The 22,706-nt window shown below is 37.7% G+C and overlaps 5 protein-coding genes across 6 annotated transcripts; 1 reads left to right on the top strand and 4 right to left on the bottom strand.

Annotated features, from left to right (window-relative positions):
• Nucleotides 1-5,538: 5,538 nt before the first annotated feature.
• LOC108595405 (trypsin alpha) lies at nt 5,539-6,288 on the bottom strand. The gene has a single exon (XM_017980634.1). The coding sequence runs from the start codon at nt 6,286-6,288 to the stop codon at nt 5,539-5,541; it is 750 nt and encodes a 249-aa protein (XP_017836123.1).
• A 2,450-nt stretch (nt 6,289-8,738) lies between these two features.
• LOC108606273 (vesicle-associated membrane protein-associated protein A) lies at nt 8,739-10,115 on the bottom strand. Its single transcript, XM_017996254.1, has 2 exons — nt 9,468-10,115; nt 8,739-8,960 (listed from the first exon to the last, which is right to left on the bottom strand). The coding sequence occupies exons 1-2, from the start codon at nt 10,063-10,065 to the stop codon at nt 8,914-8,916; spliced, it is 645 nt and encodes a 214-aa protein (XP_017851743.1). The 5' UTR covers nt 10,066-10,115; the 3' UTR covers nt 8,739-8,913.
• A 1,178-nt stretch (nt 10,116-11,293) lies between these two features.
• LOC108606299 (myosin-2 essential light chain) lies at nt 11,294-12,121 on the bottom strand. Its single transcript, XM_017996291.2, has one exon. It carries the CDS (start codon nt 11,868-11,870, stop codon nt 11,406-11,408), a length of 465 nt encoding a protein of 154 aa, XP_017851780.1. The 5' UTR covers nt 11,871-12,121; the 3' UTR covers nt 11,294-11,405.
• Nucleotides 12,122-14,422: 2,301 nt separating this feature from the next.
• Nucleotides 14,423-14,862, bottom strand: LOC108606306. Its single transcript, XM_017996304.1, has one exon. The coding sequence runs from the start codon at nt 14,749-14,751 to the stop codon at nt 14,458-14,460; it is 294 nt and encodes a 97-aa protein (XP_017851793.1). The 5' UTR covers nt 14,752-14,862; the 3' UTR covers nt 14,423-14,457.
• A 3,782-nt stretch (nt 14,863-18,644) lies between these two features.
• Nucleotides 18,645-20,719, top strand: LOC108606232 (CG5792). 2 transcript variants are annotated; one of them, XM_017996167.1, is made up of 2 exons: nt 18,645-18,736; nt 18,782-20,719. In XM_017996167.1, the coding sequence occupies exons 1-2, from the start codon at nt 18,695-18,697 to the stop codon at nt 20,666-20,668; spliced, it is 1,929 nt and encodes a 642-aa protein (XP_017851656.1). In that variant the 5' UTR covers nt 18,645-18,694; the 3' UTR covers nt 20,669-20,719. The 2 variants fall into 2 exon arrangements, with proteins under 2 accessions (XP_017851656.1, XP_017851666.1); XM_017996177.1 differs by having other exon boundaries at nt 18,660-18,736; nt 18,788-20,719.
• The last annotated feature ends 1,987 nt before the right edge of the window (nt 20,720-22,706 follow it).

A 22,706-nucleotide genomic window follows, 5' to 3' on the forward strand; every position in this document is an offset into this window, starting at 1 on the left:
GATAAACAAACCGGCAAAAAGCAACAAACTCACACTCACACATACACAGACAAAAGAATACATTGTGACGCACACACATGCAAAATATTTCCCACATTGGTGCTCAATGCAAATTCACCACATTCGCTGCCAAACCAAACTCAAACAGAAATTTAAGAGCGCCTAAGGGGAAATTTTTAGCTTGCGCTCAATGGGTTAATGTCTTAATTATGCAGGACTCTTGTTCGTTAGTCGCAAACAGCAATAATTGCATTATAACTAATTGTGTATGCTTAGAAATTTTAAGTCAAAACAATATTCAAAAATTTGTTTAAAGAAATTCATTGAGCTAATAAATTTATTTTGTTACGTATACGTCACGTATATGTTGAAATTATATTTACTTTTCAATAGTTAAGTTAAGTTATTTTTTTTGCATTTCTAAATTACAAAATTTAATTGTAAAAGTATAAAAAATGTGTAAAAATTAAGTGCGTTAAAGAAGAAATTGGTTGAGCTATGAAATTAATTTTGTTAACCAAACACCTGTTGTTTCTTTTATTTTATATTTAAGTTAAGCTACTTACAAAAATAATAGTATATGTAAAAATATAACAAAATGTTGTGTACTGCATATAAGAAAGAATTTGTTGAGCTATCAAATTAAATTAGTTACCTATACGCATGGCATTTTGTAATATAAATATTTAGGCTAAGCTACAAAAATAAATGTTTACTGCATATATAACAAAATACATAAAATTGGTTTTTATGCTTTAAATAGCTCGAAGCAATTGAAGCTTAAATTTAGCTGCTTTAACTTGTAGTTGGGGCTTGTCTTTTGTGAAAATCGAAAGGCGACAATTGCGCATGGCAACATCGATTATACAAAACATGAAATGGGAGCACACGCATGTAGCCCCCACAACCCCCGCTGCACCATCATAGTCTTTCTTTGGCCTGTGTGTGTGTGTGTGTGTGTGTGTGCATTGTAAATGTATTTTGCAGTTCTTTTATTTTTAGTGCACGCATCGCTGCATCGCTGTGCTCTTGCTGCTGCCTTTTTGTTTTCTTTTCTCGATGTAAGCGTAAAGCAAACTGCATTAAAATGTTGCATGCAGCAGTGCAGGTTCGAGTGGGGTGGGGGCAGCCAAATTGCTGCAGTGGCAACAACAGCAGCAGCAGCAGCAGCCAAACAAATATGATGAAAAATGGCCAAAGGGAAAATTGCATGCTGAGTGTGTGTGTGTGTGTGTGTGAGTGTGTGTGACTGCACTGCACTTAATAATTATGATTTATGCAAGAGTCAACAATAGTGTAAAGGCGCCCAAAAATAAACAAACTGTACAAAAAATATGCGCAAAGCAAAGCAAAGCTAAACTATGCCACAAAAGGTTGCAAGTGCCTTAGGCCAAAGTGTAGGCGAAAGTGAAGTTGCTTTTGATTTACAAAGACAAAAGGAAAATGTGAAGCAGTGAAGTTTATAATAATAAGCAACTTTAAGCTAAATAATTGATTGAATATACTTAATAAAATAAAAAAAAATTGTAAATATAAAATAAATATAAATATCATTATCAAATACTAATGTTACTATTATTTATTATCAAGTATATTTAAACAAATGCTTGGCAACGCTTAAAGCACACAGCCCAGCTTAGTTGCAACTGCCACATGCTGCATGTTGTTGTTGCCCTTGTTGCAGGCATTAATGTTGCATCATCAATGCTGTAGCTAGTGCCCAAGCTAATGAAGACGCTGGGCTCTGCGGTTTGAGGCAGTCTCGCGACTAATATTGGTGGCCTAAAAGGCAATAAGGTAGCCAATGAGCAGGAGTGCCAACCAGGCTTAATGAGTTCCCAGTACTACTGCTGCATATGTGTGTGTGTGTGCGTGTGTGGCAACTGTCTCATGTCTGCCACAGTTGCCGCAGGCTGCAAAGCAATTGACACATGTTCGGCACATCAAGTGTAGCGCATGGACACAGTCTCCAGTCACTTTCAAACCTCCTCCCCCACCCCAGCCACTCTACTTTGCGGTGCAAAGTGATTTGGCATTATTATGAGCGCTACTCTCTCTCTCACTCTTGCACTTGCTCTTGCTTCTGTCTTTGGCACTTTGATCATTTGCCATTTGCTAGTTTGCGTTTTAATTAACTTACATCAGCTTAATGAACACCCAACCACCCAACCCAATCAAATCGATACACGTGTGTGTGTTTGAAATTCATGCCATTAGCTTTTGACATGGCTTAAAGATTGTCGTTTGCTTGCTTGTTTGTTTGTTTGCTTGCAAGTTAGCCAAGTGCCAGTTAAGCATCTTGTTAATGTTGGGCATATGCTAAGCCTCCCACCCCAGACATAGTTGGCTTACAGTCTTCGTTGTAATTGTTGTGGTCATGTTTTGTTGCTAGACTTTGACACCTTTGGCTGTATGCAAAGCTCGCAGCTGTGTCTTTAGCTGCTTAGTCTTTAAGCTGATTAATTGTGGACTTAAGTTAGGCATTAACAAGTGGGTTGGCATATAGCAGATGTTACTATATATATAGCGATAGCACATAAATATTATTTACTATTTCAAAGTTGCACACATTAAATTTTCTTTGCGGCTAAAGCTTTGTTAATATTTATTTATATATAAATATACAAAAATCAGAAAAAATTTAGATGCTATAAAGTTTTTTGCAGTTCTATTAATTTTTAAATTCTTGGAAATAAAAAATAGCTTGCTTCGTTTTTTTTCATTTAAAGTATTTTTTATGTGCACGAAATATTATTTACATTTTTTACAGTTTCCTTTGCAACTAAGCGAATTCCGCTGTTAGTTTTAGTTGTTGGCACATTCAGTTGCTGAGGCTGCAACTCATTTTTATAATTGAGCCAAAAACTCAACAGCAAGGACAAAAACAACAACAAAAGCCATGGCAACTGGCAACTTTTATGAAGCGCACTCCACAAAATAATTTTATTGCTGTTAAGCAAATTTTGCGTAAAATACAGAAAATATATAAAGCGCCAAAAAAGAAAAACAAATAGAAAAATTTAACAAATAATAAACAACAGAAACTCATTTACAAAGGCAGCTTAGAGTGCATCAAATAATTGCAAAATTTTTCTTAGAACTTAAGCAAGTGGAGTTGAATTTTCGTAGCTCAAAGGCAACTTGTCAATGACATTGATATTGACTTTAATATATAAGTATACTTTATACTTATAAACTGTTGACCTTTAATATTTAAGTGCAAATTAGTGTAAGCTTAGTGTCTTAAAATTTTCAAATTGCCACTTGAGCTGTCATACTTAAGTCAGTTTTCTTTTATCTCTCTCACTCTCTCTCTGTCTCTGTTCTTTTGTGCTGCACTTGACTTGCAGCTTGAGCTTAATTTACCAATTGCATGGCAAAGCTTTAAGTTGCGCCTAAGTAAAGCAAACAAAGTTTTTGTTGCCAGCAGCTGCAAAGAACTTTTGTTTAACAACTTATTTTATTTAGTTGCTGCTCAAGTTCACATAATTAACTAACAAGCAAGCAAGCAAGCAAGCAAGCAACACTTGTCTCTCATGAAAGTTGCGGCTTTAAGTCTTTAAGTCCGTTGCAATCACTCACATGTTGCAGCCTCCTAGGCACTGAAGCGTGTGTCCAGCGTTTGACGACACAATTTGTATTCATTGCCACTTTAATATTTAGCGTTGCGTATGCCGCAGCTGCCACTTAATTCAAGTGGCTTTTGTTGTTGCTTTAATGCCAGCAGCTCTCTCTCTCTCTCTCTCTCTCTTTGTTGTTGTTGTTGAGTGTGCATGCAATTGCAATAATTTTATTTTATTGCAGTAGTCAAGCTTTGCCATCAACAGATTTATGCAACGTTGGCGCCAAGTTTTATTGTTAATAAACTAACTTGACATATATTTAATACTTAACTGTACAAACTAATCTCACTAGTTAACATTTACTCTCTTGCTCTCACCTGCTGGTAAAATTCCACGCTGCCAAGTTGATCCGCACAGGTCGAGGGCTGATCGCAGACTGAGCTCGCTGAGCTCAGCTACCTAGCGGCCTCCCCCCACTCATATGTAAGAGTCAAGCAAGTGAGAGTCAAGCAAGTGAGAGTCCTGCCTAACCTTACGCTCACTATCGTACGCTCAAATCGCTCAAACTAACAATCGCATAACTAACTATCGTTCAACTGAATATCGGTAAGACTAATATCGGTTAAGTGAATATCGACAAACTGAATATCGTCAAATTAGCATTGAATGTCGTTAAAGTGAATATCGTTGTTGACCATTGCATGTCTGAATATCGTAAGGTTGAATATCGTCAAACTGAATATCGTAAAATAAAATATCGTATACCAATTTTTTATAAAACACGAATATCGTAAAAATTCATGTTGTGGAAATGAATATCGTATGGCTAAGCACTGAATATCTAAGTATGCTAAGGTCGAATATTATCAAACTGAATATCCTAGGACCAAATGTCGTGTATGTCAATATCGTAACCGTGAATATCGTAAGCATAAAATGTTAATACTTAAATAAATTCACATATGATAAAATACTACAGAAGTCAATATCGTTTTAGTACTTATTAATAAATACAATTATTGAAATTATTTGACTTAATTAAAAATTTGTTAATTTTTGTAGCATGTTTTTCACTTTTCCAAGGCTCAGTGCCTGAATCTATTTAATTTCCCTGCACTGTACTATATAAGCAATCAACAATTAATGTTGTTAAGAGGTTAAATTGAATTTATGTTATGCAAGTTGAAAAATTATTGCTCAAATTGCAGTTGCCCATTAACATGTAATGTAGAAACAAGAAGTGGGCGTGAATTAATACTTTTAGCGATTAATGTGAGGCTGCTAAGCAAATGGAAAAGCAGGCAAATAAATAGCTAATCAGCCAGAGTCTAACCCGAACGACAACGAAATGGGGCAGCTCAATCAGTTGGATCGATAGCGTAAAAGCAGCGCTAAAAGCCTTGGCAATTAGTCGCACATGGCGTATGCGTAATGGTTACGCATACGTCTGTACATACATATGTGTGTATGTATTGTTGCTGGGTTGAAAGTTCACTCTGGTGTTTATGAAGCGTTTCAACCTTTGGCATTCCATTTGCATGCCGTGCACTTGATACATAAATCGCTTTACGCTTTTGCTTTTTACTATTTGCATGCCATGTGTACGGCCATTTGGTAGCCTTGTACTATTTTAAAGACGATTTTTTGTTTGTGTTTTTAAACTGTCAGCTGCTTGCCGCACAAACAATGCAACGCCAAATGCTGTTCAGGCGCATTGCCTGCTTTGAGTTTTCACCTTGGCAAGCTCAAAGGACTTGACTGTGCGTTTTCTTTTTGCTGGCTGGCATCTGCTTTTAACATTTTTAATGAGCCAGCAAAAGAAAGCAGAACAAAATATTAATAATTATCAAAGCTTTGTGTGTTAATTGCAGGCAGCTTAAATAATAAAAGCTAAAGCAGCAAAGTATATTTAAAAAACAAGTTAAATTGTTAAACAAAATAGACAAAGTAACTATTTGATTGAAAATGATTGCTATTAATCGCCATCGGACTCAAAAGGCTCGGATGAGTCCTGGCTTACTGTATAGTCCACCTGCTGAAACCAGCTGCGCAGCTTAGCTACATCCACATAGACGCCAGGATAATAGGGATGTGAACATTTGTAGCCAAAGGACACAATGCCCACCAGTTTGCCAGCGCTAACCAATGGGCCACCCGAATCACCTTGGCAGGCATCCTTGCCAGCTGCTGCTGCACAAAGCATTGTCTCGGTAATTTGGGTTTGCTGGTAGGCAAGCTCACAATCCTTATGGCTCACAATTTGCAAAGCGACGCGCTGCAGTCTCATGGAGCTGTACTCACGCTCAGTTTGTCCCCAGCCATACGCCTGCACTGGAGCAGCCGGCGGCGGAGTCTGCTTTGCCAGCGAAATAGTTTGCACGCGCTCGGATCGACGCAGTGGCGCATGGAGCAGCAGCAGTGCCACGTCAGCTTCAGAATGCGACAAAATGCGCAGCACTGCCACCAATTGGCCGCCTCGGTTATGCAGCTCGGAGCCAGCGCGTACCTTTAGCACATGAGCTTGGGTGTTCTCCACACAATGTGCTGCAGTTATAATCAAGTATTTAGTGTAGATGACACCACCGCAATGATGGGCGTAATACTTTTGCACGGACACCTGCCAAGGCGCTTGCTCAATCGACACATCCGCGCCTCCAACAATGCGCCCATTATCCGACTTTGTTAAGCTGAATGCCAGCAACAAGATCAACACTTTGAGCAACATTTTGTGTTGAATTTTCTTTGGCTCAGAGCTCTTTTATACGTTTCTGTTATAGACTTATCAGCTTTAAGTGCGCAGCTTATCATTTTGTAATTATCAGTTGTTAATTAAAATATATTAACATTTTCATATTTAGTTCAATTTGTAACAAATTCTAACAGAGCTAGAAGCAGCAACAGATTAAAATGTAAACACACAAAAATTTTAATTTCCTAAATAGGTGTTTCGCTTTATTTGTGTCAAGCTTATAAATCTTGCAAAAAATATTTAAGTCAAATTATTATTAATATTTTCTTTTACAAATTTTTCTTTGTAACTGGTTAGAAACATTTTGTACGTAAAAAAACTAACAACTGAGTTTCAAAGCTTTGTTCATTTAGCTAGCTGAAAGCACCAGCTTTATATAATACCCGACTTGATCAACAGCAATATTAATATTATGTTAAATATTTCAGCTTTTAAAATTAGCAAATATATCTCTTTAGCTGTGTCAATCATTTTTAACACAACTCAAGCTAATTGGAAAACAAACTTGAATAAATATATTTCAAGACAGTAAAAAATATAATATTTTTGGAATGTTCATGATTAAAATATTTTATTTATAAATATGTTTGAAATTTTATTACTGCAACTTTATATTACGGGCAGTATTTTGGATCCATTTACGAAGCTTGAAATATTTACAAGTAACGAGAAAGTGTTAGTGAGCCACATTCATAGCCACCGGTTACAAGCCAGATCCGTTTTTTGTCCGAAGGGCAATATTTTGGATCCATTCACGAAACATGAATATATTTGCAAAGTAACTTGGAATCGTTAGTGAGCCACATTCATAGCCAACGGAAACAAGGCCAACCAGTTTATTGTCGCTGACCAAAGGACCACCAGAATCTCCATCACATGCACTTTTACCAGGATTTATAACACAGAGTACTACGCCGTTTGTTTCACAGCCTTCAATAGTCGTATTCACAGCTTGTAAAAATTCAGGGTAGATTGGATTGTTCCGATCAGTTCTTCCCCACCCTGAGACTTGCGCTTTAGCTCCAGTTTGTGGTAATTTGTCGGTTAATGGTATAGGTTGCACTTTGGTACTGAACTCTAGTGGAGTGCTTAACATCAACACTGCGATATCATAAAAAGGAAGATAACGTGCGTCATACAGCTCATGACACCAATAGCTTTTTACATCTACAACTTGTCCTCCAACCTTGCTTTCGGTTCCAGCACGAACTGATAATATTTCTGCGGGAGCCGATATCTTAATTCCTTTCAAATCGCTCGCGTAGGTACAATGAGCAGCAGTGAGAATGATGTGCTCACTATAAATAGCTCCACTGCAGTAATATTTTCCTTTTAATAATAGTGACACCTGATAGGGAACTTTCGTAATATTAATAGCTTTGCCGTTTATAATTCGTCCATTCAGTTGACTCTTAGTTGCTGGTAGACGATTCGCCGATAGCAAAGTAATTGCCGAGAGCAATAGAAAAGCTTTGACAAACATTTTGAGTTTGAGTTTGACTGTGGCTTTAACAAAACCTTATATAGCAAGAAATCATTTAACCAAGCCTAAGTGGAACTTAATTAAGATAACACTAGCTAGGCATGGAATTCAAAATTGGTAAGATAATAATTCTAAAGTTGCTTGCGTATATAATTTATAACTTCCTGAGCAATAAATATTGCAACTTTATTAAAATAGAGATAAGAAACAACAGGTGCTAAAGAGATTTTCAGCTGGAATCTAACAAACTAAATTGTAGTAGAAGCTTAGAGAGATTTTATTATAAAGAGAAGAGGGATCTGTGTATTCCAAGTTAAAGTTGGTCTTCAGTTGCTTTGAAATTGATTTGGGATGTCACGTTAGATTGGGACTATTATAATTACTCATTATCAGAGATTATTATAAATATTGTTTTATTCACATAGAGAATAAATTTCGATTATTGCAGGCCTCAATTGTGCATGTGCAGTTTGTGGAAATTGCCATTGTTTGACCCCCACAACGTGTTAATGTCTGTTTAAATTGAGGTTAACCAGGTCATTGGCAATCAGGTCGCGATAATCAAAGTGCACTTCATCTATGCACTGTTATCATTGTGGCTATCATTGTTCTGTGGCCATTCAGACCGCAATCGAGCCAACTAATCAGCGAGCGTGTGTGTGTGTGTATGTGTCTGGGTTAATGAAGTGCAGCCGCCAATTAGGCAATGTGTAGTAGCCACGCCTACAATTGGACTGACCTTATCCTTATGCAGAGTCAACGAGCTGTGATTACAGCGACTGTCAGCGACATGATTAAGTGCCTTTTGGCTTTGGTCGAGTCGAGTTGAGTTGTTGCGCTTTAAACTTCAATTAAAAGCAACTCAGACTGCAGCATAGCGGAGCACAGAGCACATTCAATGATTGAACAGAGTGCGAGCGCAAACGAATTCAATTAACATGTCTGAAAAGGGTTTTGCACAATTTATTGATTAATTAAAGCGGATTAAGTGGCAAATGTGCGTGAAAATTAATGTTTAAACAGTAGTGCACATACAACAGCCAGACAGAGAGAGAACACAGAGAGAGAGAGAGCAACAGTGAGCCATAGAAGACCAATTGGTGGCTTGTCCATTACTTTCAGTTGCTCCATCCAAAAAGTTCCTCAATTTCTTGACGATAATAAACTAAAGGGAAATTTAAGTTTGAATAAAATGGCAAATCAAGCTTTAGACTAGTAATGGCTTAAATGGTTTAAAACTCAATTAAATAGCAAACAAATTATTAAACTAAATTATCAATAAAATAGCAAAGCATAGATATGAAGCTTAGTACTTAAAGCTGCGAGTTACTTAAAACTTTAATATGAATTAAAAAAGCTTCAAGCTTAATAAAATGGCAAAGCACATGAATAAAATAATAAAAGCTTTAATGGCTAATGCAACTTAATGGTTTAAAGGATACAGCACATATTAAAAATGATCTTGGTAGCTCTGCAAATAATATCAACTGCTTTTAAGTTACCAGAACTTTAAAAGAAGCTTAAGCTACATAACAAAATATTAAAAGCTCATTAATAATGCAAAGCACTTTAAGCTTGCATTGAAATCTAAAAGTAGCTGCAAGTTTTACTTAAATTAAATTGAAAGCTACAACTAGCTTTGACTAACTTTCGGAATTAATTGTAAGCTTACCTCCCGAGGCGGCGGTTAATACCAGAAACACTATTAACAGCAGCCACATGAAGCGATTCGTGCTCTTGCGACTTGGCTGCGGCATGTGCGGCAGCTGTTGCAACATGTCCACGCAGTTGCCACCGAGTGGTCGCAGATTGTTCAACAGATCCTGCACATCATGCAGCAGCAGACAGTCGAGGTCCAGATTTTCAATGCCAATGGGCGTGGGCTGCAGCTCGACGGGTATGCGCACACTAAGTTGCTCTCTATTCGGCACCTGCTTGAACAGCGACAGCACCGACTCGCCCGTGGCCAGACAGTCGTCCGGAGCGGGCATACACTGCACACAGAAGCGATGCCCCTCATGCAATTGATTGTTGTAGTCAAAGTGCGAGAGCGTGACGCTAATCTCGACGGTGGAGTAGGCAGCAACGCTGCCGCTGTTGGGACTGACGCTGTAGTGCAGCGGCGTAGTGCAGCGCACCTTGAAGAGCAGACGCTGTGCAGTGGGATTGAGTATGGTGATCAAGCGGCGCTGCTTGCGATCGTAAGGAGCATAGAAGATCAGCTGCTTCGGATTAACATTGAACAGCAGCTGCGACTTGAATTCACTCATAATTGTAACTAAAAATTTTACGTAAAAATTGATTCGCTTTGCTTGACAACAAAATGACAACAAACAAACTTGAAATGGCAGCAGCTGCTACCAAAGTCATAGTCGAACTTTTTGGCAGCTCTAAGCCCCAGCCCCACCCAAAGAGAGTTGCCGTTGCCCAGAATTATTTGCAATCCATTGCGCTTGACCAGCAACAACTATCAACTGCCATTGCTGCTGCCGCTGCTGCTGCATGTTGCATGTGGCATGTTCATGATAATAGCGCAGCTGTCAAATGTGCAACTATTTTGGCCATTAAATGATAAAACTGCACTGCGAGAAATTCGCAAACTTAAGCAAATAAAAATATGACTTAAAATAAAAATTTGCAATAAACTAAAAATATTTTGAAGTTGCATAATAAATATGCAAATAATTTAATCAGCAGTTTTGTGAATATTTTAGTTAGGACAACTAAACAAAACTAAGTTGTTGGCTTATTATATATTAAAAATCGAATATAAGAATACTATATTGGCAACTATTTTGGCCATTAAATGATAAAACTGTAGTGCAAGAAATTCTGTTTCGTTTGCCAAACTCAAGCACATAAATATTTCAATTAAATGAACTTTAAGTAGCAATTTAAAATAAAATTATTTGTAAGCTATAAAGTTGCATATTAAATATGAAAATAATTTAGTCAACTATTTTAAGGCTATTTTAGTTAGGATAACTAAACAAAACTAAGCTGTTGCCTTTAGAAAAATAAATATAATTATATATTGTATTAAAAATCGAATATAAAAATAAGAATATATAATACAAAATTATTTAGATGCACAAATCTTGGACGCTGACTAACACTTCTAAAAATGAATATTAAATTGTTTTAAAAAATAAACTTTTTTAAATTTACACTAAATAAATATACAAACTATTTATTATTGAAAGCAAAACTTGTTGCTTATTGAAAATTTTTTAATTTACCATAAATATTTAATTTTTCTTCAACTAATTTCTGCCAGTGTAGCAGCTTATGCAAACGCACAAGTGCGGGAATTACGCGTATTATGACAATTTATGGGCTTCCTTTAGCGTAACGCAATGCAACATTACGTAACCAGGCGTAAGCGGAAACTAGGCAATGGCTAAACCCGAACAAGCGCGTTTATTTATTATTTGGCCTAAAATTGAAAATTGGCAGCACGCGCTGATTAGAGAGAGAGTGAGAGAGAGAGATAGCATATATGTTGCTACATGTTGTTTATTGCACAAATTGTAACGAAACGTGTGATGTGTAGCGGAGTGTAGTGTGTAGTGTAGATTGTGAATCGGTTCGCGGCTTTTGTATTTCTTTTTTAGCTTTTTATAATTGCGTGTATAAGTTCCACATAGTTGACCAGACCCTGCGCATTGATGCGATTGCTGAGCAGCTCGTCCAGCTCATGCTTGCTGAGCGGCTCACCACAGCTGGCCAGTATACGTCGTAGTTTACCCGCTGGCAAATAACCAGTTCCCTGCTCATCAAACATGCGCAGGCTGTCGATAAATTGCGCCGCCTCATCCGTCGATGTGGCTGCAATTGCTGGATAGCTCTCCAAAATGGGCAGAAACTCATCGAAGGAGATGCGAGCTATTGCGGCATTGCTGGCGCGCAGCTTCTGAATATGCTGACGTATGCTCGCCTCGCTGGGATTACGCTCGAGCACGCGCAGACAGTCGCCCAGCTGGCTGAGCTCCAGTTTGCCATCGCCACGCAGATCGTACTGCAAGAATGTCCAAAGTATCTTCTGTAGCTGCTCGGCTGAGCATTGGCTGGCCATGTTGACAACTTGCTGGATTTGATTGCATTAAGCGCACATTGGAAGCTGCGAATATTCTTCACTGTGGCTGTGTGTGTGTGTGTGTGTGTGTCTAGAGGAAACACATTTCCGTTTCCGTGGCACAACTGCACGGGCGACAACTGTTTCCGTTTGTTATGTGATTTGATTAAACGGCACAATTACTAATTTTGACATGTTGACACAAAAAACAACAAAGTAACAATAACAACATAAAAAGCAGCAAAACAATTTTGTGAGCAGGCAACTTAACTTAGCTTGCTTTAAATTTAACGAAATATATAAAACGCACACTAAGGTTTTCAATTTACTAAAGATAAAGCAGTTGTGTTCGCTTAAGCAAATTCATTATGCAGTCTCAATTGCACTAAGCTTAGTGTTATGGCTTGAGAAAAGCTAAAGCTGAAGGCTACAACTAAATAGCTAGATTTTTAGCTTGAGCTTCACTAATTATTAAGCGTTGCCATATTCGCAAGGAAAAAAACGCAGCAGGCAATATTTTATTGCTTAAAATATTTAATTACTAATAGTTTCTACTATTAATGGAAAATTACAAAAATTACATAATCTACTAAAATCAGCATGAAGCTAGTTTTGGGTTGCTTTGAGTCGGATTTTTAATCCAATAGCTCATCAAAATAAAATAAATCAGCTAAAAACAAATAAAAGTAAGCTGCAGTATTTTGAAATTTAGAGGTTAGCTCAAATTGTAAGCCCAATCAATATCAATATATTTCCAACCAGAGTTGATAAAGTAATGAAAAAATATTATTTATAATTTTTATTGCGTGGTATAAATCTGAAAATAGTCTTACAATTAGACTGAAAACTGATGTTTTGGTTCTTAATAATATTTTGTATGTTTATTAAGGACTTGATGTAATTCTATCCTATTAGTATTAGATATGGTAACTTGTATTTAACTCATATTTATCACTGGCATATCGCAAGTGAACGATATAGTTCTCGATTCGTTTCTGAATATATCTTTACTATATTTAAAATAATAACACAGTATAAATTACTACAGCTACAGCTTTTAAGACCTACCTTGGGCACTGGCTCATAATTTATTTGCTATACTATATTTCTTCCAACAATTTTTGCAGTCAATTGCATTGACATGTAGCAAATTCAAAAACACATTCATTAGTCAAGCGCATCGCACAACGTCAACGTTCCGACTAGTTTGCTCTAACAAGCTTCAATTATGCTGCGCTCAAGTGTCTGTCAGTGAGTCTGTCTATGTCTCTATCTCTGTGTGTGTGTGTGATAACAAGTGCAGTTGTGGCTAAGCTGTCAATTGCCTGCAGGTAGCAGCAGCAGCAGCAGCAGCAGCAGCTATATCCTGTCGTAGTGTGTCCTGTTTGCCATGCCATGCTTTGATGCAATTTTGCAGTCAGTTTGGCTGCGCTTGCCTGAGCATCTCATGCAATTTTTAGCTTATGAAATTATCACAAGCCCACAGCTCAACGCTCACAGACACAGCGTACAGCACAGCACAGGTCCTGGCGCAAGTGAAGGACTCGTTTCCATGCACTTGGTTAGCCTTGCTGCTTGCATAATGCATTTTGTGTGTTTAATGTTTAAGTAATCAAATGAAATGCATGAGCTACTCAACTTTATATACTACATTTTTTTTTTGCAGTGCAGCTGAAGAGCGTCAGGGGTATGGCCTGCCACAAAAAAGTTTCATTTGTTGCGCCAGTCAGTCTTCATTTATTGTAAATAAGTTTGCCGAGTGGCAGCAGCAGCAGCAGCAAGGACTCAACTATTTGCCTTTCAATACAATCTGCATACATTTTGCCAATGCAAATAATTTGCATTAATGGCAACCGATGCATTGATATATTTCATTTGCGAGCTGAGCTTTTAATGCGCTTTCATAATTTATTTGATTAATTGAAATGCGCATTAAATTTTAAGTAAATTGCATTTAATTGCAGAGCATTTAATTATTTGCTTTAATTATGAAGCGCAAGTGCATAAAATAGAGCTGCACATTTTTATTTAGTTAAGTCAAGCAACTCGAATGCTAAGCCACAGATTAGACTGAGTAACTTTGATGGCTGAAGAAAATATAAGAAATAAGTATATACAGCATAGAAATCATTGTTCTAAATTCTAAAATAAGCAACAGTCTTCTTAAATATAAAACTGTAAGTTCAAAAATATATTGATGCAATTTTTTACTTAGCATCAAAATAAAACAATTTGCTAATTTTTAAAAAAATTTATATTATATTAATTTAAATGAAATTTCCCATGCCCATTTCTATACGAACTATTCTATGAATTGCTTCGTAGTTTAGAATTATTTGCAGATTTTTTATCACAGTTGATTTGATTACCAATGCTAATGCATAAGTATGGATCAAGCAAGCAGCTTTATAAATTCAGAGCATATAGGTAAATATATTAAAATCGGAAACAGCTACTACAACTTTAGCTGATTGGTTGCTAAGTAGAGCTGCCAGACTTGAGTCTATGCCAAAACTTTATTTACACAAGCTTTGCCCATTTTTTATTGCTTAATTTAGATATATTATAATTTAATATAATTTTCGTATTAATCGCAAGCATTTTGTAGCACAACAATAAAATAATTATCGTGCGGCATGAGCATAATTTCAAAATACGACGTACGCATGCGAATGGAGATGAATTCATTGGTGGCATCCAGATCGTAGATCACCTGGCGACACTTCTCAGTGAGCATCTGCATGTGGCAGGCGTAATGTATGGAGGCGCTGTTATCCATTGTGGACTTGATGACAATGCCATCGTTATCGACCACCAGTATGCCAATGATGTTCTTAACGCTGGAGAAGCGTTTGAGCATTTCCTCCACCTCGGCGGACATGTTGAGTGTTTAGTCCTCAATTAGTTGTATATATATATAGCGTATATATGTTGTTGTATGATTTACAGTCGACTAATTTGAAATGTATTTGAGTGAAAAATATGAAATTCGTTTCATTTCCGTTTGAAAGTTTTTGCTTGTTTGTTTGGCAGCTGTAAATAAGCATAAAGTTTATAACAAAAGCCGGATGAGCATTTGCCTGCTGCTTGCTTGGCTGCTGGCCAAAAAAGAGAAGTACGTGAAATTAATTGAATGCGCTGTCTCTATCGCACAGTCAGTCAGTCAGTCTGTCTTGCTCTGCTGTTGGCGAATTGCAGTTGAGTGAGCAAGTTTGCTGCGGAAATTATGGCATACTTCCGGTCAGTCTGAGCGGCTGGCTGGACAGCCTAGACAGACAGACAGACAGACAGACAGTTGGGTGGGTGGTCTGTCTCTTGGTCTGGCCTCAGTCTTGTGCTCAACTTTTTGTTGGCTGGTGTAAAATTGTGCACTTTTGAAATTAATTAAAAGTCATAAAACTCATAATGAAATTACTGACAGACAGACAGGCGCTGTGGCATGCAGCACTTGCCATATGCAACATACAGTGGGTCAGAAATTTACATTTTTATAATTAAATCAATATTACAGTTAAGTCAATTTGTTGACCGCTTGTTGACAAATCCAAGCTGCACACATTTGCATTTATTTATTACAACAAACAATTGTTTGTCTGCATTTTCGTTTAAAATTGCATTTTTGGCTCCAAATTTGTTATTTATTGTTTACACACACACACACAACAATGCAAAAAGATAACTCAAATCATTTTGTTGTTGCATTTTTAATTGACAAAGGCACAAATGCGTAAAATATGTTGTTTATAATTGTAAGAAAATATGTAAAGTTGTTTCCCTAAAGAATAAATATTTTGATGTTTTCAAATGAAAAATGTTGTGTAACTTGTTTAAAGCTTTAATTGCAGCTCGTTAGGCAAATGGACTTGAGTTGAATATTTTCTATGGAAATTTAATTCTTTAATGACTCAATTTATACACAAAATATATAAAATATATTTTACTAAGTACTATAATATACTATAAAATTTAATAGAAGTTCTTTAGTTAAGTCAAGTTCAAATTGAAGATTAGTTTGGCTCTTTAATTAATTTTTTTCCATAAGAATTTAAATTGTTTGAAAAATTCTTTAAAATGAGACTAAATTATATACAAATAATTTTAAAAAATGCAATAAATAAGCTACAACAATTCTACATATATATAAATTAGTTTAACAAACTCTTTAAATTAGCATAGCCACTAAAATGTTGTTTTTAAAATTTATTTAAGCTGCGCTATTTAAGCTGCAAGCTCAATAATCTCTAGTGATTTTCACTATCACAAGCTTTCCATTAAAAAAGTAAATAAATAAACTGCTGCATGCTTTTAGCTTAATGATTAATTGTCATTTAATTGATTTTTTTATGAAGCTTGCGGGCTTTTTATTTTCAAACATATTTCTTTGCTATCTGCGTAATTGGCTGCAGCTTTTAAATGCATAATGCATAATAATTAATTAAATGATGGCCAGTTGGCAAGGTGTTAATACAAATAGTAAGAGCCAAGAGTGAAATTTAAGTGCAGCAGCTATAAAGAGTTATGAGGGCCACGCGTTGTTAATGAGCAACTGATTTACAATTTGCAATTAGCAAACAGAGACAGAGCCACAGACATAGATAAATTTAAAATATAGCAATTACAAGCGGCTTTGCTTTGTTTGAAGCGTCCCCCACGCATGTGAGTTGGCTTAATGTAATTTGGCTTAAATTGAAATTATGATTGAGCGTCGCGCCGGCAAGAGTAACGACAACGACACGTGCGTGTGCCGAATTTAATTGAATTTTAATTAATTTACATGCGCGCAGTAATGAGATATTTGTGCAAAAAAAAAAAAATACACTGCAATAAAGTTAACTCTGCCCTTTTTTTAGCTTAGCCTAAGCCAGCTCAAACTCATAGCTTGAGGCTACGAATTTTAAATTAAATATTTTCAACAACACGCGTGTGTGTTTGTGTGTGTGAGCTCACTTGACACCTTATTGTGTTGTGATCCTGTTTTTATCCCAAGTTATTTACCTGCCTCAATTTTATTTTTATTTTTTTGTTGACAAAATATTTTTGTTTACTCAGCTGTTACTCAGCTTAACTGCTTTTGAGTTATTTTGCTTTTTAAATTTTATACAAAATGCCCTGCACTTTATCATAAATGCCAACTACTCTTGGCTTTTATATTTAAATGCAACGCTCAACATTGAGATAACTGCAAATACCCTGCAAATCAAAAGGCAATTGAGGTTGCTATATATTAAAAAAATGTGTAACTAAATAAATCATTTGCATAATTATTTAAATTAAATGTAATATTTAGCTTAAGCACAATTTTTTGGGGTTTGCTACTTCAAGTCCAATCGACCCCACAGGCTGGCGTAAGTCTGAGCACATTTTGGCTTCAACCTTGGCATCACCTTTTTTCAATCAACTAAAGAGCAGCTATCCATGTCCTCCAGCCACGCCCACAACGCAGACGAACGCCCTTAAAGCTCACTCAATAAGCTGGCATTTTATTTGCATTTTTTTTTTTCTTTGCTCTGCCTTGCCCCAAAATTCCCAACACGCTTCCCACTTTCTCCACCCCTCTCTCGCTTTTCTTCTCTCTGCGGAGCTGTCGTCGTCGCTCGCAAATTCATCATCGTCTCAGCACGCGTCTGTCAAGCGCGCTAAGGATACAATAAATGTCTTTCGTGGTCGCGTCGCGTCGCATGTCCTGGCCAGGACACTCCCCCCTCTCCTCGCCTGTATGCGGCTGCCTGGCAGCCCGCTGAGTGAAATACTCTGTTGAATTAATATGCAACAACGTCTTTTTTTTTGAGGTTTTTCTTTCTTTTTTTTGTTATTCATTTGCCTTTGGGCTTTCGCCTGCTGGCTTGACTACAAAACTGACGCTGGGCTCTCTGACGCTGGCTCAGGTGCACTTTACGTTAACAAATTAAACAACTTTATGCAAGTGCTGCTCAAAATTTATTTCCCAACGAGCAGGCACAAGTTTGAGCTTAGTTTGCTGCTTTACTTTCTAAGCAGTCGCCACGCCGCAGAGCTGAGCATAGTTTTAATCAGCGACACTATAAGTGCATAACTATTCAAATAATTAATTGGATTTGTACACAAGAACAATAACAATCGAAGCTGTTAAATAATAATTGCTAAGCATAATCATTGGAAATTACGAATTGCAGCTAAGCTAATAATCAAATAACAATTATTTGGACTCTTGCTCAATATAATAAGTAATCGACACATATTTATCGATACAATAACTATGCAAAATTATTATTTTTGGCACATAATGTTAATGCTAATGATAATATATAATAATTCAAAAATAATCTAAAATTAAGGAATACAAATTATTTATAATATTTTTGAAGTAATTGATAAGTTTGATTTTGCATTAATATTTTGTTAAACAGTAAATACTTATATGCATTAATTCTATGTTATATGTTATAGCAAACTTGTATTTTATATTTTGAATAATCAAAAACGTGCGTGAATTTTATTGCTAACACTTGAAAGTAAAACATAAATTTTCTAACTTTACTTAGCTGTAAATCGTTATCAACAGCATATACAAAAATACAGCTCACTCGATAAACGAATTATGCACAGCTAAGTTATCGATAATTAAAGCACTAATAATAGTGTTAAGTTACCTATCTAGTTTGCTTTGCATTCAAGTAAATTTTGTAGAGCCCAAACGCAGCTAGAAATTAATAAGACTGCAGATTTCATTTACAGTTTGCTGCTCGAACTGAACACAGCTAAAAATATTATTTGAGAAAAATAAATAAATAATAAATAAAATAATATAACGCTTTGCAATAAATATTAAATAAATATTTGGAAAAATGCGTACTAATCTTTATCAGAATCGTGCTAACTTTGGACAGGTAAGTAAATAAATATTATATTATATATATAATATAAATTGTTAGCCGCAGAGCTTTGGCATTAATTATGGCGCTGGCGCACAGCTGGACTATGGACAATTGGGCGAGCGTCGCGACTGGTTTCTTAAGCTGGGTCTGAGTCCAAACTGCGCGCATGAGTTGGCGCTGCATACGCTGGAGCATCAGGAGCTGGACTTTGTTTACTATACGCAGCGCTGGGCTCAGCTGAGTGCGCAGCTGGGAAGTGAGCGCCAGCCCGAGGTGGATGCAATGGTGCTGCGTGCAATACGCGAAGTGCTGCAAAATAAGACGCAGCCGCTGCTGCCCAATCCAGTGCAGCAGCAGCAGCCACAGCGCTGTTATCCACGCACGCCATCGCCGCCTAGAGATATCAATTGGCATGGCGCGGAGTCGCATTATCAGAGTCCCTATGCGAATCGTGGAGCGGGCAGCTTTCAACTGCACATGTGCTCAACGCCAGTGCGCATTTGGGAGCATCAGCAGGAGGAGCAGCAGCAGCAGCAGTCGTCGCCGCTGGAGGATGTGTACGATATACATGCAGATCCGCGTGATTTGCCAGAGCCGTTGCCTTATCTGCAGCCATATGAACGCTCGCTGCAGCTGAGAAATGCAGTGCGAGAATTTGAAGCCAGCACGGGTTTGCTTGATATAAACTACAGCAATCGCACGCCAGTTATAAACTATTATAGAGAGGATGAGCCGCCATTGACGCCAATGCCGCCCAGGCCGCCAGCCAGACGTTTGCGCATTGAATCGCCGCCGCCGCCGCGTCGTGAGCTGCCGCCGCATCGTGAGCCGCCGCGTCATGATTGGCGTGAACGCAAGCGCGCAGCTGAGCCGTATCAGCAGGGCCAGGCGCAGTCTAAGCGGCGTCAGCTGGAGCAGCCGCGTCACTTTCGCATCGGTGAGCATACGCTGCCGTATTTAACACACAAATCCACGCAATTGCCGCAGCCAGAGCACAAATCCTATGCCGTGCATTTTTTCAAGCGTCGCCATTGCTACATAATAGGCGGTCCGGCTGCTGCCACGCCCATGGCTAAGCCTGCAGCTGAGCCGCCAGCAAGTTCATCGCTCTGCACACGCAGCTCGGCCAAGCGCATACGTCAGCATTTGCGCGAGGACTGGAAGCTGCACTACGATGAGCAGGGCTACGACAGTTGGCCAAACTGGTGGCGCGACTTTCGCTGGTGCGAATCGGCCATAGCCAAGCAGCTGGAACTGCACAAGGGCGTCAATGTGCAGGATAAGCCGCTACTGCATATGGCATTCAATTATAGCAAACCGCAGGCGGTCAAGACGCTGATGAATCTTGCGCATCTTGCCTTGGAGCTGGACACCACCAACTTTCAGGCCATTCTGGGCACGATCTTCGAGCTCATGAAGAAGCAGCTGCTGGATCAGCTTAGTCCATATCAGCTGGGCGTGCTGCAGGACATTATACGCTATTTGCCCAACTGCATGTGGGTCTACAAAATGCGCTCCATGGTCTATTTGTGGGCACGCTATTATCGCATACAGAAGGCAACGCCACCACTCAGCGAAGCCGATGCCAAGGATGTGTTTGCCACGCAGGCTCAGTGGGACTCGGCCATCTTTCACTGGCAGGCCAAGCAGGCGCTGGATGAGCTCAGGCGCGTCAGTCACTTTGAGTGGCCAGAGTTCCACAAGGTGTATCCAACGCTGCCCAAAACGGATCCACTTGCTAAGCCAAAGACAAGCACAAAGTCAAAGATTAGCACTGAACCAAAGCCGAAGACGAACAGCAGCACTAAACAAAGCTCTAACAATAATTCAGCTAGTAACACTAAAGCGGACACTAGCTCTGGCCCAGATATTATAACCATTAACGATGACAAAACAGATGCTGATGATGATTCCAACGCTACTAAAAATACTGCATCCAATTAATGTTAAACACGCTCAACTGTTATAAACAAGCTCAATAAATATAAACAAAAATATTGCTATATTATAAATATTGGCATGAACTTTCTTCTAGTTAATTGAAATTAAAGAGCATTAAAAATTTATATAATCTAATTTAATAGTTTTAAATGCTTTAGGTTTGAAGCTGGCTTAAAAGTAATAATTAAATAACGAAATAAATTTTTTTAAAAATTTACAAAAATTAAAAGAAACTTTTTAATTGAAGTAGAAATAGCTTTAAACAAATACTGTGTATATCAAACAAATATAATGGCTTTTAAATATTAAATTGTACTTGTCATTTGGTTAAGTAATTTAAAAATAGAACAGAAAAGAAAGCGAATAGCTAAGAAAGCGCAATTATATAACTAAAATGTTTTAGGTGAATTTATAAGTGAAATTTTTAAGGCAAAATATAATTCGCGACTAGGGCTAATTAATACAAAATTTGTGTACATTATTTCATTGATGGATTCATAGTGAAAACTTTTTAAATGTTATAGAATTAGCTATAAACTAATATTGATATCCAAACTAAAACGAAAATTCTGTAAGTAAATCTATCAATTGTGAGCGTGAATTTGATAAGCGCAATAAATTACAGTTTAGCAAGCAGTGTGGCTTTCATTCTCTATTTAAATTGGCATTTGCATTGCTGCTGCTGCTGCTGCAGTTTCAATTGACACTTTAAGCTGACTAAAAAGCATGCTCCAGAGCTTTTGCTCCATTGGCCGTGATAAACTTGGCAATAATTTATTACAATCACTCAAGTCAATGGCGATGGCGATGGCGATGGCGATGGCAAAAGCAAAGCCAAAAGAAGTGAAATTCGAAAGCGTAACGAAACGACAATCTATAAAATATAAATGGAGCTTGGTGTTGGCTGCAATATTTTAAAAAATTGCAGTCCCCAATGTATAAATAAAAACGCAAAAATAAACAGCGATTGCAATAAAATGTGGGGGACGTGTAAAAAAATGGAAATAAATAAGAGATATAAAATGCCAAACAAATGCGAGCCCAAGTGCCAGGGCCAAGCAATTTATGCATGCGAGCTGACTCTACAGATAAGTGTATTTATTTGAGCTTGCCACTGCAATATTTACAGTATGCACTGACGCCCATATAGCCGCCGATACAGAAGAGTGTTGTGTGGCGGCACATGCGGCGTATGCGCAATGTGAAATATTGTTACGCTGTGTGTTTCGTTTGTTTTGTTTCGCTGAGTTGGCGACACGGCTCTGACCACGCCCACTACTTGCAATTAAGGGCAAACAAGAGCGGCGAAACTAATCTCAAGCGGCTCGTAAATTCCATGGGGCATTCCTGTGGGCTTGCCACCACCACTCTGCCAGGATACAAGGATACAGCATCCTGCTGCCTGCTGCTTGCTGCCTGTGGCAAGCAATTGAAACTATGCACGAAATCTGCGCACGTTGGCGGAATCACTAAGCTGGTTTTCTAATTTCTATCTCACACTTTTGCATTCTCTACTCTCTCGCTCTTTCTCTTCCTCTTTCTCTTTGTTTATTCTATGTGCAGCGACAAGCGCAAGTCGTGTGTGTGTGTGTGTGTGTGTGTGTGTGAAGTAAGCGGGTTAAGGACTCGGGACGAATTGGCTTTTTGGCATTTGGCTTATCGCATGTGAATTGGGTTAGGGACCTGAGACTGCTGCTGGCTGCTGAGCTGAGTTGTTGCTTAATTTGCATATTAATTGAATGTCAAAAAGGCCAAGAAGCCGCAACGAGCTTTAACTGCTGACTGCTGGTCAAGGTACACTAAATCAGCAGCTGTAAGGTAAACAACTTAAAGGGTGGCGAATAAACTAAGCAGCAAGAGATGCGACTTAAAATATGTTAGAAATGTGTTTAAAGAAAGCAGCAACAGTTTGAAAAATAATGGGATATTTGTGTGATATAAACACAAATATTAATAGAGGGAAATTTTGAAAATTTAGTTTGAATACAATATCGTAATTACAAAAGCAATAAATAAAAAAAATAATGGAAAATTGTTTACT

Source organism: Drosophila busckii, unplaced genomic scaffold (assembly GCF_011750605.1).
Source record: "Drosophila busckii strain San Diego stock center, stock number 13000-0081.31 unplaced genomic scaffold, ASM1175060v1 hic_scaffold_38, whole genome shotgun sequence".
Taxonomy (NCBI): domain Eukaryota; kingdom Metazoa; phylum Arthropoda; class Insecta; order Diptera; family Drosophilidae; genus Drosophila; species Drosophila busckii.

What these genes read in the sequence shown, in the direction of transcription:
- LOC108606273 (XM_017996254.1), bottom strand. Translation starts at nt 10,065, where the DNA reads ATGAGTGAATTCAAGTCGCAGCTGCTGTTCAATGTTAATCCGAAGCAG. An exon ending in ATTAACCGCCGCCTCGGGAG is followed by an intron (nt 8,961 to 9,467) that starts GTAAGCTTACAA and finishes ATTTCCCTTTAG; the next exon opens with TTTATTATCGTCAAGAAATT.
- LOC108606232 (XM_017996167.1), top strand. Translation starts at nt 18,695, where the DNA reads ATGCGTACTAATCTTTATCAGAATCGTGCTAACTTTGGACAG. An exon ending in ATCGTGCTAACTTTGGACAG is followed by an intron (nt 18,737 to 18,781) that starts GTAAGTAAATAA and finishes ATAAATTGTTAG; the next exon opens with CCGCAGAGCTTTGGCATTAA.
- LOC108606299 (XM_017996291.2), bottom strand. Translation starts at nt 11,870, where the DNA reads ATGGCCAGCCAATGCTCAGCCGAGCAGCTACAGAAGATACTTTGGACA.
- LOC108606306 (XM_017996304.1), bottom strand. Translation starts at nt 14,751, where the DNA reads ATGTCCGCCGAGGTGGAGGAAATGCTCAAACGCTTCTCCAGCGTTAAG.
- LOC108595405 (XM_017980634.1), bottom strand. Translation starts at nt 6,288, where the DNA reads ATGTTGCTCAAAGTGTTGATCTTGTTGCTGGCATTCAGCTTAACAAAG.